This window comes from Nematocida parisii, assembly GCF_000250985.1.
Source record: "Nematocida parisii ERTm1 unplaced genomic scaffold supercont1.1, whole genome shotgun sequence".
NCBI lineage: Eukaryota > Fungi > Microsporidia > Nematocida > Nematocida parisii.
Genome location: NW_013524646.1, coordinates 164696 through 178815, shown reverse-complemented (window position 1 = coordinate 178815; position 14120 = coordinate 164696). Strand labels below are relative to the sequence as shown.

Genomic DNA, 14120 nt, shown 5'->3' with positions numbered 1-14120 from the left:
AATACTCCGTATAAAGAAATATAGCCTATTAAATATTTTTTAAATGAGTTTAATTGGCTTAGATATAAAGAAACTGCAACAAGAGAGCCCGAATTTTATAAATATTTCAGATTTTAATTTCCAGTTGTGGGCTTCTTCTAAGTATGGTAACAGTGCAATTAACAAGATTAAATTCGTATGAGATAATTCCAATATGCCATTTAGTGCTTATCGGGCACATTCTGCTTCCTACTGCCATATACTTATCTGGATTTACTTTCATGCAAATATTTGGAATTCTAACAGTATACTACATGGGAATATTTGCTTTGTCTTTGTTTATATCACAAATATATCTAGAATACACGCTGGCATGCCTGATTTTTGTATGGGGGTGGATGTGTGTGTGCCACATTCTATCGATATAGTCTAAAATAATGTTATTTGTATACGCACAGCCAAAGATTAAATTTATTTGTACTAAATATTTCCGGGTATTTTCTATTATTTATTACAGTGTTATTAAATATATGTAGACAGATGATACAGCAGAATCCAGTAGAATGCTTTTAAATACTTTTGGGTATATTTAAACATAATCACATACTTAAAATTATGCAGTATTATTACATTTCCATAAAGAAAATTTAAAATATATTTATTATGTTGAATATTATTCTATTTCTGCTTTTATCCTGTTATTCTGTGTTTATAGTATTTTCATTAAAGGGTGGGCTATGGCTCTTCTTTTTTGATTATTCTGCCAAACAGATTCTCTTCTATGGTTTGTAAATTCGTTCTGATTAGTAATTTTAGGTTTACTAGGAGTTCTTGTGTATTTCATTGAGTGGGAGTATGCTTTAAGTGTGCTCAGAACAACCAATACAAAAATACAGCTAAACAGCACAGAAATGATTCTATTCTTAATGTGGGACCCAAATACAGAAATGTTTGCTATTTCATTAACAGACTTATTAGCACTATTAGAAACGTAGTCCATTGCTATGTCTAGCCGCTCTATTTTGTCTGACTGTGAAATCACCACAGTTTTTAGTTCGCGTATTAGCTCAGTTATGTGGTATACAGACTTATACACCGACTCTGCACCGTTTGTGCTTTTTTGTTCTGTGGAAGGTTCCTTTATTTTTTCAATATTCGCCATTGATGCGTTCATTCTGTTTATTAGCCTATCTATTTTATAGTGAAAATGAACACTTATGGACTCTACTAGAGTATAGTTAATTGATTTTTTGAAGTTCTGTGAGAAATAATCAAGAATCCCTTTGGACTTAGTGAGCACAATGGATATTTCATATTTCATCTGCTCAATTTTTGCTATTGTTTTTCCTTTGCTTTCAAAGCTAGGAATACAGTATATACTGCACTCCTTTTCCACTGAAATAACCAATTCCTCTAGTTTTGAGAGATTCTCAGATATTTTTCCGAATAGAACTTCTACTTCAGTCTTTTCCTTAATTCGTCTTTTTTCGTATAGAATGCCTCTTCTTCTTTTCAACTCTTCACTCCGGTTTCGCATTGTTTATACAAACAATCCTGTATCAAATATTACCCTGGCACACTGTCTCTAAATAAGCAGCAGACACACGAAGAATATCTAATACTAGATGCTTCATAAAGTTGAAAACCACGCCCGCACCATCCGATGAGAATAAGTGTGTAATTATTTGTAGTTCTCTTCTATAAACAGCCTATAGTATTCATCATACGTAGATGCTGAGGCAGCCTTGTTTGGCGCTTTCTCAGATAACTCACTCTCAGAAGAAGATACCAAGGTGTTATACTTCCTATCTTTTGCCCTTCTGTTCTGGAACCAAATCTGCACAGTGCGAATAGGTATATTAAAGTCACTCGCTAATTTACACCTTAAATCATTTGAAGGCCGTGGGTTTTGCTGATACACAATAGATAGCAATTTTGTCTGTGCGGTGGTGAGTCTTGGTCTTTTAATTTTTTTATCCATGTCTGTCCTATCTTTTTAGTATTTATCCATGGGCTCACAATCAATCTGATAATCATGTATTTAAATACAATGCACACATACCTGTGAATAATCTTATTTAAGTTTGTGTTATTTTTGGCTGTTTTCATTTCCACTTCTATTTATCTATTATTCAGTCTTTAGCACATAATAATTTATGCAGAAATATTAAAATGCAATATTCATGCTAAAGTATCCTCGTCATATAAATTAAGAATAACACACCCAGTGCGCACACTAATACTGCCAGGAGTTTGAATAAACCATAGTACACACAGTAGCACACTCTAATAAAATATCTAGTTTAAATGTTTAAACACATCATATGCAAATAATATAAAGTGCACTTAAACTTAAAGGTGTATAAGATGGTATTAAATACAACCATAACTTAATGTAGTAACACAGCCACTAGAAATTCAATAGTTAAAACACATGATCAGGCCGTAAAGCAATAAGTAAATACACTCCGAATGTAAGTACTCTATTTACACACATAGAATTATTATTAAAATACCATACAGCAATACATATTTACAGTATAACTAGGAGTATTCTATCACAGGAGTATAAATATACTAAAACAATCACTTCATTCTTTTGTTATACACTCTTGTATTTGATTATGTCTACGTGCTCTTCTCCCCTGTTTATAGTTGTTTATACAAGATATTGCTGCAGCGTAATTTGTACACAGAAATTCTTTCTTTTCTAGGAATTCTTTAATAAATCTTGGATGTAAAAATATAATTATATATTACTATTGTGTTACTTTATTTTAACTATCGGGTGGATCCAAATCCAATGAGAGTGACTCCCTGCTTCTTTAATGAGTAGAGAACATCCTGGCAAGAGACGGTCTTTCTCTTCCCGTGGTTGCAGTAGGTGACTGCACATCTGATGATTCCTTCTAAGTAAGTCTTGGCCATGTTGTTTATTTCGCTGTATACACCTGCACTGACTCTCTTTACTCCTCCTCTTCTTGCTAGTCTTCTTATTGCTGGCTTAGAGATGCCCATTGTCTGCTGTGTTGTTTTTCTGTGTCTTTTTGCTGATCCTTTTCCAAGTCCTTTTCCTCCTTTACCTCTTCCTGCTACTACTGACATATTAAAGAAGAAAACAAAAGGAGTATTTATAGTTTTACTTCCCGCCAAAAAGATAATCCCGCCAATAATGCCGGGGAATTTCCCGGGAAAATTCGGGGATTAAAGTGGAATATTACCACAGTTAAGCTGTTTTCCTGGCCACTCTGTCTATATACGGCATATTATTGAATATATTTCTTTATTTTAAGAGCATTCCTATGCCTAAAAAAGACTGAAATATTTGAAATTTTAGGATATTGCCTGAATCTTTAAATATTTCATATAAAAGAGTATATTACACAGCAAAAAGAGCAATATTACTATAAATAGAATATAGAAGAAATGATTACCCAAAAGAGTAATTTGTAAATATACGTTGAATATTTTTGTGTGTTGACAATTCTTTATAAATAACCCGAATACCTGAATAATAATGTGTATTTTTAAGGCTGTTTTATTCGCTGCTGGCTGTTTCTGGTGCTTTTTATTATGCCAAATTATTCCCGGCAAATAAAATTGCCCGCCAAAAGAATCCCGCCACAAGAGAGTACCCGCCAAAACATGCTTATATACGAATAAAGTTTGTTCATGAATGGCAAGAACAAAACAGACAGCAAGAAAGAGCACCGGAGGAAAGGCACCAAGAAAACAATTAGCAACTAAGGCAGCAAGAAAGAGCACCGCCCCAGGAGCAGTGGCAGCAAAGAGGCCACACAGATTTAAGGCAGGAACAGTTGCTCTGAGAGAAATTAGAAAGTACCAGAAGACAACCGATCTTCTTATAAGAAAGCTCCCATTCCAGAGACTAGTCAGAGAGGTTGCATCAGAGTACAAGACAGATGTAAGATTCCAGTCCTCTTCTATTCTGGCCATCCAGGAGAGTTTAGAAAACTACTTAACCGGTCTATTTGAGGACAGCAACAGATGTGCCATCCACGCAAAGAGAGTCACTCTCATGGCACGTGACTTGCACTTAGTTAACAAAATTAAGTCAACCATAATTGCATAAGACACCCACATAATAAAGTACAAGTAATTACATAAAGCACTATTTAAAGTATTATATACAAAGTATTTTTTAGTAGAGAGACTGGAATAGAATAAGAAGGGACGGAATGGGATGGAAAGGAAGTAAATTAGAACAAACAATTTTATGATGTATTTAAGCAGAAGGCAAAAAATCTGGATGGAAAATTTTAAAGAGCATCAGATTGAAGGGGTTGAGTGGATGTGGAAGAGAATATCTGCGCGGAAGGGGGTTGTTTTAAGTGATGAAATGGGCACGGGAAAGACTATGCAGGCCTTAGAAATAGCCAAGCGGGTTTGGAGCCAGATTGGAAAATCTATTCTTATTGTTGCCCCGTGCACACTTCTGCAGAACTGGAAAAAAGAAATGGATAAAATGGGCTTTTCAATTCCTGCGCGTGTAGTTAGATCGAGTGATGCGGGGGCAGAGAATGTTTTAAGGGGCGCAGACGGAAATTACATAGTGATATTAAACTATGAGCTGCTGCAGAGGAAAAAGGGGCAGATTCTTCAGTCTTTTTTTGACTTAGTGATATTTGATGAGGCGCAGCGTATAAAGAATCGAGAGACAATGATATCTAAAGTATCTCGATTAATTGATGCTCGATCTAAGATGTGCATTACAGGAACGCCAATACAAAACAGCCTTTCCGAGCTGTGGAGCATTACAGAGACTGTCCGGCCTGGGTACTTCGGGGACTATCAGAGGTTTAAGTCGGAAATAGAAGAGCCTTTGAAGAAAAGCACGCTAAAGAATTCAACTGAGCTGGAGAAGCAGAAAGGTGCATCTATAAAAGAGCATATAAATATGCTTCTTTCGGAAATAGTTATACGAAGGACAAAGGAGGATTTGGCTGGGTTTTCAGAGAATATCCCAGAAGGGGGCTTGGCAATTCCCAGGCGAAAAGAGCACACAATATATTGCCCACTTACACGGGAGCAGCAGTCGGTTTATAAGAGAGTATTACGGAATGACCTAACCCGAGCAACAGTAATGGGGAAAAGGGCGCCATTAAAGAGTATTGCACACTTAAAGAGCATATGCAGCCACCCTATTATGGCAGACTCTGAACTGACTAGATGGAGTGACAGCGGTAAAATGCAGGTTATACACAGGCTGCTGTTTATGTGGAGGCACACAAATAGAAAGATTCTCTTATTTAGCCAGTATAAAGAAACACTTCGTATATTGCAGAGCATTACAGGGAGGAACACTTACAGAATAGATGGGGACAGCCCAATTCGCAAGAGAGAGGAAGTGTTTAATACATTTGGCAGCAAAGAAGGGCTGGAAGTTCTTCTGATGAGCATGAAAGTGGGCGGTGTTGGGATAAATCTTCAAAAGAGCGACACAGTCATTTTATTTGACATTGACTGGAATCCATTTAATGAAGAGCAGGCAAAAGGACGAGCGCACAGAATGGGACAGAAGAAAGAGGTGGAGATATACAGGCTAATATGCAGAGGAACGATTGAAGAAAGCATAGAAATAGTGCAGGAAGTAAAGAAAACTATTTCCAAAGGAGTTTTAGACGGTATAAAGTCAAAGCAAGTATTTGATAAGGTTGACCTATGCAGACTCTTTCACTATTCGCACGACCCTCTTGACATAACAGATCTAGACACTCTTGCATCGCCCGAATATAAATAGACAAAAGCATAGAAACGCATTGCAAAATAAAGAAAAAACGCCAAGCTTCCACCAGGCAGTAAATATATAATACAAGAATAAAGAAGCGCATTATCTGTAATTATCATTTATTTAACTGTAATTAAATTTCGGGCACAGACATTTATTCTACTCTTATGCCCTAAATAATTTTGTACTTGTGCTGATAGTAATGCGCTTAGTAACAATTGAACCAGGCAAGTGTGCGCTAGGCTATTGTTGTTTCCACATGTCTTTAGCTAATCAGGAAAAGAAATTCAATCAATGTACACAGCTTTATATTGTATTATGAAGATGTACATGCATTATCATCCCAGCCATCTAATTCCTCTTCAGACACGGTTTCTTCATTATCTGACACGCTCATTCTAGGTGTGAGCGGCTCAGGAGAGGATCCATTAGAGCGTCTCTCTAATCCCAGGTGGGCTTGGCAGACGAAAGCCTCTGAAACAAATGATTTCTCTATTTTATTTATTATTTCACCTAGATTGTCAATGCAGGTGAAATTATCGCTTATATTTTCTATTTTTATACTATTGCTTTCAGGTTTATTGAAATTAACGTGGAATTTGCTATCTTTTTCTTTTGTATCTGTAAAGGTTATAAGCAAGAATGATTTTTCATGCTTTTTTGTTTGTTTTAAATGGTTTATTGTTGACAAATTTTTGCTGGAATCATCAAGTTTAATATTTTCAATAGCCCTGCATTCTAAGACCATTTCATATTCGTTACTTATATTTTTGCTGTCTTCATTTTGATTAAAGATTTTGTATTCTAGTTTTATAGTTTTTTTCTTGGTGGTTACATCCATTGTTATTCTAACGCTGCTTTTAACATCCGAAGCAATAATTTCTCGTATCTTTTTAAACATAATATCAACTTGGGATATTTTGTTTCCAGAGCAGTATTTGAATCTGTCGTTATTTTCCATATGGTTCATTGCACTTTGGGCCAACTCCAACGATTCACTCTGATTTTCGGGGTATATAAAGCTCCACTCTTTCTGGATATGTGGATCTAATGCAGTATTATCTTCATCAATTTTAGCATAGATCGATTTCAGATTATTTTGATTTAATATTTCTTTATCATTTTCTAATTGATTATCATTTTCTAATATGGGATTTTTATCACTAAAATTCATAAACAATGATTCATATATAACTGCTTTGATATTATCAAGAATTTGCTCTTGGTTATCACCCCTCTTTTTTTTAATTTGGTCAGATATCGAATTAAAAGCAGTGTCTAAATTTTTTTTCATGTTTTTTATAATTGGATTATTTAGATCAAGCCCATCCATCTCAATTTTTTGCATATCAAATCCATTCTGACTAGATAATAAGTTCATTGACTGTCTATAGATATTATCTCTTGTCTTTTTTGCTTCTTCAATATATTTTTTATCATCAAAATTTTCAGTAGAGCTGTTGCCATTAGATACTTTTTTTTTTCGGAATACAATACCAGAGCTGCTCGCAACTGAGGGCATATTATCTATCTGCACTTGTAATGTTGACATATCTATCTCATTGTACGTATAGATCCTGGATTTTGGATCTATTTCAGTACTTTTCATTTTAAATTCCATTTTTTCACAGCATATCTCTATAACCTGGATGTCTTCCCATACATGCATAGTTTCATCTATTTCTGATTTATTTGGATGTGCTTTTATATACTGATCAATTATTGTACTTTTGTCTACCGCATACGCATGCGTATTTAGTAAATACTTTTCTTCTGTTTTTAAATGTCTAAACTCAGTGTAATACATTAATTTGTTAGTTGAGTTCTTAAAAGACTTATTTTCTATACTTATTTGTTGAATCCTGCTGGTAAAATCCTTAAGAATTTCATTCATTTCTTTCTGTTTATCTACATCTAGTTGAAATACCAATAGGTTCTTTCCTGGGGTTTTTCTGTATATAATTAAGTAACTCTGTTTTATAATATCTTTTAGCATGTATAATTTTTTTATGAAATCAAAATTTACATCAGAAATCATAAAATTGGCATGTGTGCCATTGTTATTTTGATTTAGACTTTTAATTTTTGCAGGACAGTAGGTATCTAATATGCATGGAGAATTAACCTCTTCTGCACATATAGCTGCACGATCTAATAACAAACTACTAGGGTCTGATGCTTCCACCACCCCCTGTGTACTTATCCAGCATACAGTGGCTAAAATTAACTTTTTGTATATATAGCTACTTCTCTTCATTACTAAATTCATAATAAGAACTATTAAATACTCAACTCTATCCATATAAATAGCTTAAATCTTATCAATGTAAACAAACATACGAAATTTGTTTATATTATCTGATTGTGTTTATTTGTAAATAAACATTAGAATGACACTGATAATAACACCCAGCCATGTTGAACAAACAAAGCATTTATATAAACAACTATAGCTTATTATAAAAGTGTTCTATTTAATACACAGCAGTATTCAAATATGTGGTCTGTTTCAGAGTATCTCTGTTTATCATTTAATTATTATCTGTCAACATGTACATATTTGAACTATTTCAAATGTTGATTATTTAACATACATAGAACCATATACAGTGACTTAGCATAAAATATAAAATATTTATTTTGAGAAATTCTGAATTGTTTAGCATTTTAATTCATGATTTATTAATAATATCTATTATTTATGTTATATGATAAACCATACTGAATGTAAGAGTCTTACGCCCACTGGCGAAGTCCTATAGAATTGTTATATACAGATGTTTAAAGCTATATAAGACAAGGATAATAAAAAGTTTTAATGGGCTCATTTAATATTACCATGGATAAACCTATAAGTATTGTTTATGTCATACTATTTACTATTTATGCATTAAATATGGTATTATCCGAAATTTACTTTTTACTTATTACGTGTGCAGTACTGAAATATTTAAAATATTTTTATACCCCGAAATAACCCGAATATAAAAATAGAAAGATGAGTATTGTAAGACGTAGTAATACTATTATACACTGAAATAACCCAAATTTATAAAAAAATATATTCAAAGTATTTATTCTATATTCATCGTACCTCGAGGTATTCCTAATTATGAGGTGTACTCAGTCTTATGAGTGAATTTAGGCCTAGAAAAATTGTTCTTTGGATTACTTAGTGTTAGACTATTATTTAGAAAATATAAATTTATAGTCCAGATATTTGCTTTTTTGCGTATTTAGAATCATTCAATTCTCTTAACAGCTGGAAAATGAATATAGAAGATTCATCATTAATTGGAATTCTGTCGGCAGCCAAGAGTTCTTTATCCGTCCAATTATTTGAGAGTATTGATTTTATGGTATTTGTTTCTTGATGTTTAGTATCTTTTCCTTTATTTTCCTTTGATTTGTATATACATTCGCTGTTTTCTCCGTAAATAGAAAGCTTCATACTCTTATCTGCGCAGGTTTCAATGATAAATATCACTGGCGCGTGTAAAATTTCATGTGATTTGACAAATTTAATTTCTTTCATGGCAGACTTAAACCAAATAAGTTCATCTTGTCTCTTATTTGGGCTTTCTTCTACTTTACTTACTAATAATTCCAGAATAGGGCCAACTTTTAAAGTGAGCATGCTGCCTTCTACTGGGTACTTGATGTAATTTTCAATTGCATCCGATAATGCCTGCTTTATATCGCTGGTTGTGGTATATTGAAGACTATAATTATGCTTATCAGTCGTATTTTTATCACTATAATAGCTATATTTTTTCACTAAGCAGTCCCATATTTGATCCAAGGATGTATTGAATTTCTCTCCAATAAATAGTTGGTATGCATAGAACAGCTTTCTAAAAGCAGATGTTTTTATCTCATTCAAAAAAAGATTCATTTGATAGATCATGGCGTCTCTTTGCATCTCTTTTGATAAATTTTCGGGTTTAGAGAAAAGTCTATTTAGAAGCATTTGTGTTGTCTCAGAAGTTAAGCTTGCTACACCCAAAACCTTTTCTGATTTTTCATTTAAGCCCTTTATAGATATAAATTCCTTTTCTCCAGAAACCATACCAATTGTAATAACACTATCCCAAATCAGATTCTTCTTCTGAAGAATGCCTAGATCCGAATTAAATTGCTGGTTTTCGCTGTTTTGCAGTACATGGCACTCTGAATTAATTACATATTGTATTTCTTTCTTTTCATTAGTGAATAGAAGGTAGGAATTATCATTTTGGTCTGTATTTACTTGATACTTTCTAATATAAACCTTATAGCCGTTTTTTGCTGTGCGATTGCTAAGGGACGCATGCTCATTTTCTTTTGGTTTTTCTTCTTTTATAACATTTTTCAGAGTCATTTCGCATATGCTTTTAGTAGTTATTAGAATGTTTTTGCTGGGATCCTTGGCATTTACAAATAACCATCGGAAATTATAATCCGAAATTAATTTTTTAAGCGCATCTTTATCCATATTTATGTTTTCTGTCAGATAGACGGGCTCTTCGCCCTTATAGCCATCCTTTTCAGCATTAAAATTAATCAATTTGATACCATTCAGATTTGGTAGGGATTTTTCTATAGAAGCTCCAGTGATTTTCCTTTTCTTTTTAAGAACTATTTTTCCATCTTCGTCTATCAGAGATTTTAACTCACCTAGGTATGCCCGAGTGGGCATATTTTCAGTCTTTAAATCTTTAGTCTTTGAATCTTCAGTCTTTAAATCTTCAGTCTTTGAATCTTCAGTCTTTAAATCTTCAGTCTTTGAATCTTCATTATTTGAATTTTTATTTTTTTTGAAGTATTCTTATCAGTGGGGACAGGAGGCGGAGGAGGAGGAGGAGTAAATTGTCCACTGAAACTCCCTGGATTAATTGCAGTGGGGATTTTAGGACTATTCTCATCTAATGAAAAAGACTTACTTGGGTGTCCCAAAATTTCATCCTTAAGTGTGGAGGCGGCGCCGGGAATGGCATCGATGGCAATATCATTCCCTTGATTATCTTCTTCTTCAGATGTAATTGGACTTTCTCCTATTCTCTTCCTTCTAATATCAAGCGCTGCTTTGAACTCATTCGTGTTGATATCAATACTGTTTGTGTTATCTAAACTACTAGGGCCACTGAATACTTTGCTAGAATCTTCATAGCTTTTAGAGCCTCTTCTGTTGCTATTTGGAGAAACATCGTCTTTTTGTTGTGTGTTTCTCATGAGTTTTTTACTTAATTCATTATAAAATGCATCTTTTGATTCGCTAGTGCCTGCTTTATTAGCCTTATGGCCGGATTTCTTTTTATTGCTTTGAATTGTGACCACCATATTTTTTAATTGACTACTAAATGTAGTTTCTGTGTTATTGTCATTTTCATCTGGTTCGTTGCATTTAATTCTTTCAGTTGATCCTAAGTTATTTTCATTAGTGCTGGGATCTTTTTTTGGTAGTGAAGGCAATGTAGGTGCGCCCTTATTGTTATGTGCAGGTTGTTCTTTATAACCCGAAAATGTGCAAATTGAATTTCCTTCTTGTGCAGTATTTATACTACATTCTTTGCTGTCTATTCGGGTTATTCGGGTTATCATTGATTCTTTCATTTTTTTAAGGCTTTCTTCCCTTTGTATTTTTTTGGCTTTTACATTTTCTTCTAAACTTGGTTTCTTTGGTATAGCTTCTGGTTGATTAGCTTCTATTAATGATAAATCTTTTTGTGTAGCTTCTGGTTGGCTGGCTTCTGGTTGGCTGGCTTCTGGTTGTGTGGCTTCTATTGTTGATAAATCTTTTTGTGTAGCTTCTGGTTGGCTGGCTTCTGGTTGATTAGCTTCTATTGCTAATAAACCTTTTTGTATAGCTTCGGGTTGTGTAGCTTCTGGTTGATTGGCTTCTGGTTGTGTAGCTTCTATTGTTGATAAATCTTTCTGTGTAGCTTCTGGTTGGCTGGCTTCTGGTTGTGTGGCTTCTGGTTGATTAGCTTCTATTGTTGATAAATCTTTCTGTGTAGCTTCTGGTTGTGTAGCTTCTGGTTGATTGGCTTCTGGTTGTGTAGCTTCTATTGTTGATAAATCTTTCTGTGTAGCTTCTGGTTGTGTGGCTTCTGGTTGTGTAGCTTCTGGTTGATTGGCTTCTGGTTGTGTAGCTTCTATTGTTGATAAATCTTTCTGTGTAGCTTCTGGTTGATTGGCTTCTATTGTTGATAAATCTTTCTGTGTAGCTTCTGGTTGGCTGGCTTCTGGTTGGTTAGCTTCTGGTTGATTGGCTTCTATTATTAATAAATCTTTTTGTGTAGCTTCTGGTTGGTTAGCTTCTATTGTTGATAAATCTTTCTGTGTAGCTTCTGGTTGGTTGGTTTTTGTTTTGTTATAATCTGGGTCTAATTGATTGGTTGTTAATGTTTCTCGGCTACGTCCTGACATGCCTTTTTTCATATTGTTTTCTTGATTTTCTTCTATAGAGCCATTAGCCTGATTTTTTCCCAATGACGCAGTATTATTGGGATTAAGACAATATTTTGTTGAAAATCCCTTCCGATTCCGTCTACATAAAGTACCTGTATATAATACATTACTAGCGGATTCATTTGAATTACTTCTTTGCATAGCCTGACTTTCAAAGAACTTTGCCATATCACTAACTTTCGAGCTATTGTGACTTTTTGAATTTTGAGAAAATGTTGAAGGTTTATTTCCACTATCATCATACTTATCTGAATTTTCTAACTTAAACATATTTTTATCTCCTGATTCTGTAGATGCAAATACATTTCTTGTGAATTCAGAACTTGTCCATATTATTGCTATATTCTTACATATGCTTTTTATGTGCATTTAATTGTTAACCCATACATGTATTTATACCTTTATTTTGATATCTCCTGCCATGTTTGTTTGTATCAATTAATATAAACAAAACACTTTCTTTGTTTATTTTAATTATAACTGATATAACTTGTCATATCCTAGAATATTGCTATACATTAAATAATATATTACATATAAATTACTGCATAAATATTTAAGACTGCTTAAGTAATATAGAAATAATTCTCTGTTGTGATATTCTGTCTCTGTCTAATTTGTTTAATTTATATAATGCTTTATTTTTATTTATGCTGTCTGTTTGTTAATATATAATGTAATACACAATAAACAATTACTGTAAGTTTTTAATCAATGGATTTAATCGTCTAACATAACCCGAATACAAGCGGATTTAGGATCGTTTATGTTTTTAGTCTATTGCATTTAAGATTGAATAGATATAACCCAAAAATTACATTTTGAGCTATTTCATTATAATTTATATCTTATAGCATATAATAATTATTTTTTATTAATTGAGTATACATAAATTTCTACTTATACTTGTTTAATATGGCATATTCTGGTCTATTATGCCATTTTTGTTTTTTATATATGCGGTGACACCACCACTCAGATGGGAGCCCCTGAAGACAATCCGTCTGCGCGCCAGCTCGCGCGGTGATCCCGCCAAAACAAAGGCTGGGATCTCTGAATCAGTATATCAACTTCCGACTATTTAACCGGAGCTCTTCCCCCAATTTAGGGGGAGACTCGGGGAAGCATCGTCCGCTTAACTTCAGCGCCAGGCCTAACACAACTGTGCCCTTGGACTCCGTGCTCGCGCAGACTTAGGCCGCTTCCTAAAGACAATAAAGAGCGCTTCCCTTTCACTCTCTTCTCTCTCTTGGTTACGTAGCAGGGCGGCGGTAGCGTTACTCCTTGTGAATACGTCAATATATATTATTTTCTGTTTTCTTTTACCATGAAAGTCACGCCTCTTTTCATTTTCTCTTAATTTTATTCTGAATATGTACATTCAATGCCATTTTTTGTACTTTTGTACTTTTAGGTTATACTCAATCAATGCTTATTACACGGTATAAGTACATATTCATGCATATACAATTTGGTCCATGTTTATGTGCCTTATATCACTATTCAGGTATGATGTACTCACGAGAAGTAACGCCATCGCTGCTCTACTACGTAGCCAAGAGAGAGAAGAGAGTGAAAGAGGTGAGCTCTTTATTGTCTTTAGAAAGCGGCCTAAGTCTGCGCGGACACGGAGTCCAAGGGCGCAGTTGTGTTAGGCCTGGCGCTGAAGTTAAGCCGTCAATGCTTCCCCGAGTCTCCCCCTAAATTGGGGGAAGAGCTCCGGTTAAATAGTCGGAAGTTGATATACTGAGTCAGCGATCCCGGCCTTTTGATTTGACGGGATCACCGCGCGAGCTGGCGCGCAGACGGATTGTCTTCAGGGGCTCCCGTCCGAGTGGTGGTGTCACCGCATGGTAATTAGTTAATTTTACTTATTTAGGTAATTAATTATATCCAATTAGGGTATATATCAATTAAACAGGAATAAAGTAAAAATAGTTTT

General features: G+C 34.2%; 11 protein-coding genes across 11 annotated transcripts; 4 read left to right on the top strand and 7 right to left on the bottom strand.

Moving 5' to 3' along the window:
• The first annotated feature begins 130 nt into the window (after positions 1 to 130).
• Positions 131 to 475, top strand: NEPG_00112 (uncharacterized protein). The gene has a single exon (XM_013202492.1). The coding sequence runs from the start codon at positions 144 to 146 to the stop codon at positions 405 to 407; it is 264 nt and encodes an 87-aa protein (XP_013057946.1). The 5' UTR covers positions 131 to 143; the 3' UTR covers positions 408 to 475.
• Positions 476 to 661: 186 nt separating this feature from the next.
• NEPG_00111 (uncharacterized protein) lies at positions 662 to 1516 on the bottom strand (the record flags this gene model as incomplete). The annotated part of the gene is made up of 1 exon (XM_013202491.1): positions 662 to 1516. One exon carries the CDS (start codon positions 1514 to 1516, stop codon positions 689 to 691), a length of 828 nt encoding a protein of 275 aa, XP_013057945.1. The 3' UTR covers positions 662 to 688.
• Positions 1517 to 1660: 144 nt separating this feature from the next.
• Positions 1661 to 1960, bottom strand: NEPG_00110 (uncharacterized protein; the record flags this gene model as incomplete). Its single annotated transcript, XM_013202490.1, has 1 exon — positions 1661 to 1960. One exon carries the CDS (start codon positions 1958 to 1960, stop codon positions 1661 to 1663), a length of 300 nt encoding a protein of 99 aa, XP_013057944.1.
• Positions 1961 to 2745: 785 nt separating this feature from the next.
• On the bottom strand, positions 2746 to 3084 carry NEPG_00109 (histone H4; the record flags this gene model as incomplete). The annotated part of the gene is made up of 1 exon (XM_013202489.1): positions 2746 to 3084. The coding sequence occupies one exon, from the start codon at positions 3082 to 3084 to the stop codon at positions 2761 to 2763; it is 324 nt and encodes a 107-aa protein (XP_013057943.1). The 3' UTR covers positions 2746 to 2760.
• Positions 3085 to 3655: 571 nt separating this feature from the next.
• Positions 3656 to 4094, top strand: NEPG_00108 (histone H3; the record flags this gene model as incomplete). Its single annotated transcript, XM_013202488.1, has 1 exon — positions 3656 to 4094. One exon carries the CDS (start codon positions 3656 to 3658, stop codon positions 4070 to 4072), a length of 417 nt encoding a protein of 138 aa, XP_013057942.1. The 3' UTR covers positions 4073 to 4094.
• A 78-nt stretch (positions 4095 to 4172) lies between these two features.
• NEPG_00107 (uncharacterized protein) lies at positions 4173 to 5830 on the top strand. Its single transcript, XM_013202487.1, has one exon. The coding sequence runs from the start codon at positions 4217 to 4219 to the stop codon at positions 5738 to 5740; it is 1524 nt and encodes a 507-aa protein (XP_013057941.1). The 5' UTR covers positions 4173 to 4216; the 3' UTR covers positions 5741 to 5830.
• Positions 5831 to 6044: 214 nt separating this feature from the next.
• On the bottom strand, positions 6045 to 8030 carry NEPG_00106 (uncharacterized protein; the record flags this gene model as incomplete). The annotated part of the gene is made up of 1 exon (XM_013202486.1): positions 6045 to 8030. The coding sequence occupies one exon, from the start codon at positions 8028 to 8030 to the stop codon at positions 6045 to 6047; it is 1986 nt and encodes a 661-aa protein (XP_013057940.1).
• Positions 8031 to 8933: 903 nt separating this feature from the next.
• NEPG_00105 (uncharacterized protein) lies at positions 8934 to 10406 on the bottom strand (the record flags this gene model as incomplete). The annotated part of the gene is made up of 1 exon (XM_013202485.1): positions 8934 to 10406. The coding sequence occupies one exon, from the start codon at positions 10404 to 10406 to the stop codon at positions 8934 to 8936; it is 1473 nt and encodes a 490-aa protein (XP_013057939.1).
• Positions 10407 to 10477: 71 nt separating this feature from the next.
• Positions 10478 to 12547, bottom strand: NEPG_00104 (uncharacterized protein; the record flags this gene model as incomplete). The annotated part of the gene is made up of 1 exon (XM_013202484.1): positions 10478 to 12547. The coding sequence occupies one exon, from the start codon at positions 12545 to 12547 to the stop codon at positions 10478 to 10480; it is 2070 nt and encodes a 689-aa protein (XP_013057938.1).
• Positions 12548 to 13060: 513 nt separating this feature from the next.
• NEPG_00102 (uncharacterized protein) lies at positions 13061 to 13872 on the bottom strand. The gene has a single exon (XM_013202482.1). It carries the CDS (start codon positions 13557 to 13559, stop codon positions 13332 to 13334), a length of 228 nt encoding a protein of 75 aa, XP_013057936.1. The 5' UTR covers positions 13560 to 13872; the 3' UTR covers positions 13061 to 13331.
• On the top strand, positions 13439 to 13882 carry NEPG_00103 (uncharacterized protein; the record flags this gene model as incomplete). The annotated part of the gene is made up of 1 exon (XM_013202483.1): positions 13439 to 13882. The coding sequence occupies exon 1, from the start codon at positions 13607 to 13609 to the stop codon at positions 13880 to 13882; it is 276 nt and encodes a 91-aa protein (XP_013057937.1). The 5' UTR covers positions 13439 to 13606.
• Positions 13883 to 14120: the final 238 nt, after the last annotated feature.

Coding starts and splice junctions, on each gene's coding strand:
- NEPG_00112 (XM_013202492.1), top strand. CDS start 144: ATGGTAACAGTGCAATTAACAAGATTAAATTCGTATGAGATAATTCCA.
- NEPG_00107 (XM_013202487.1), top strand. CDS start 4,217: ATGATGTATTTAAGCAGAAGGCAAAAAATCTGGATGGAAAATTTTAAA.
- NEPG_00102 (XM_013202482.1), bottom strand. CDS start 13,559: ATGTACATATTCAGAATAAAATTAAGAGAAAATGAAAAGAGGCGTGAC.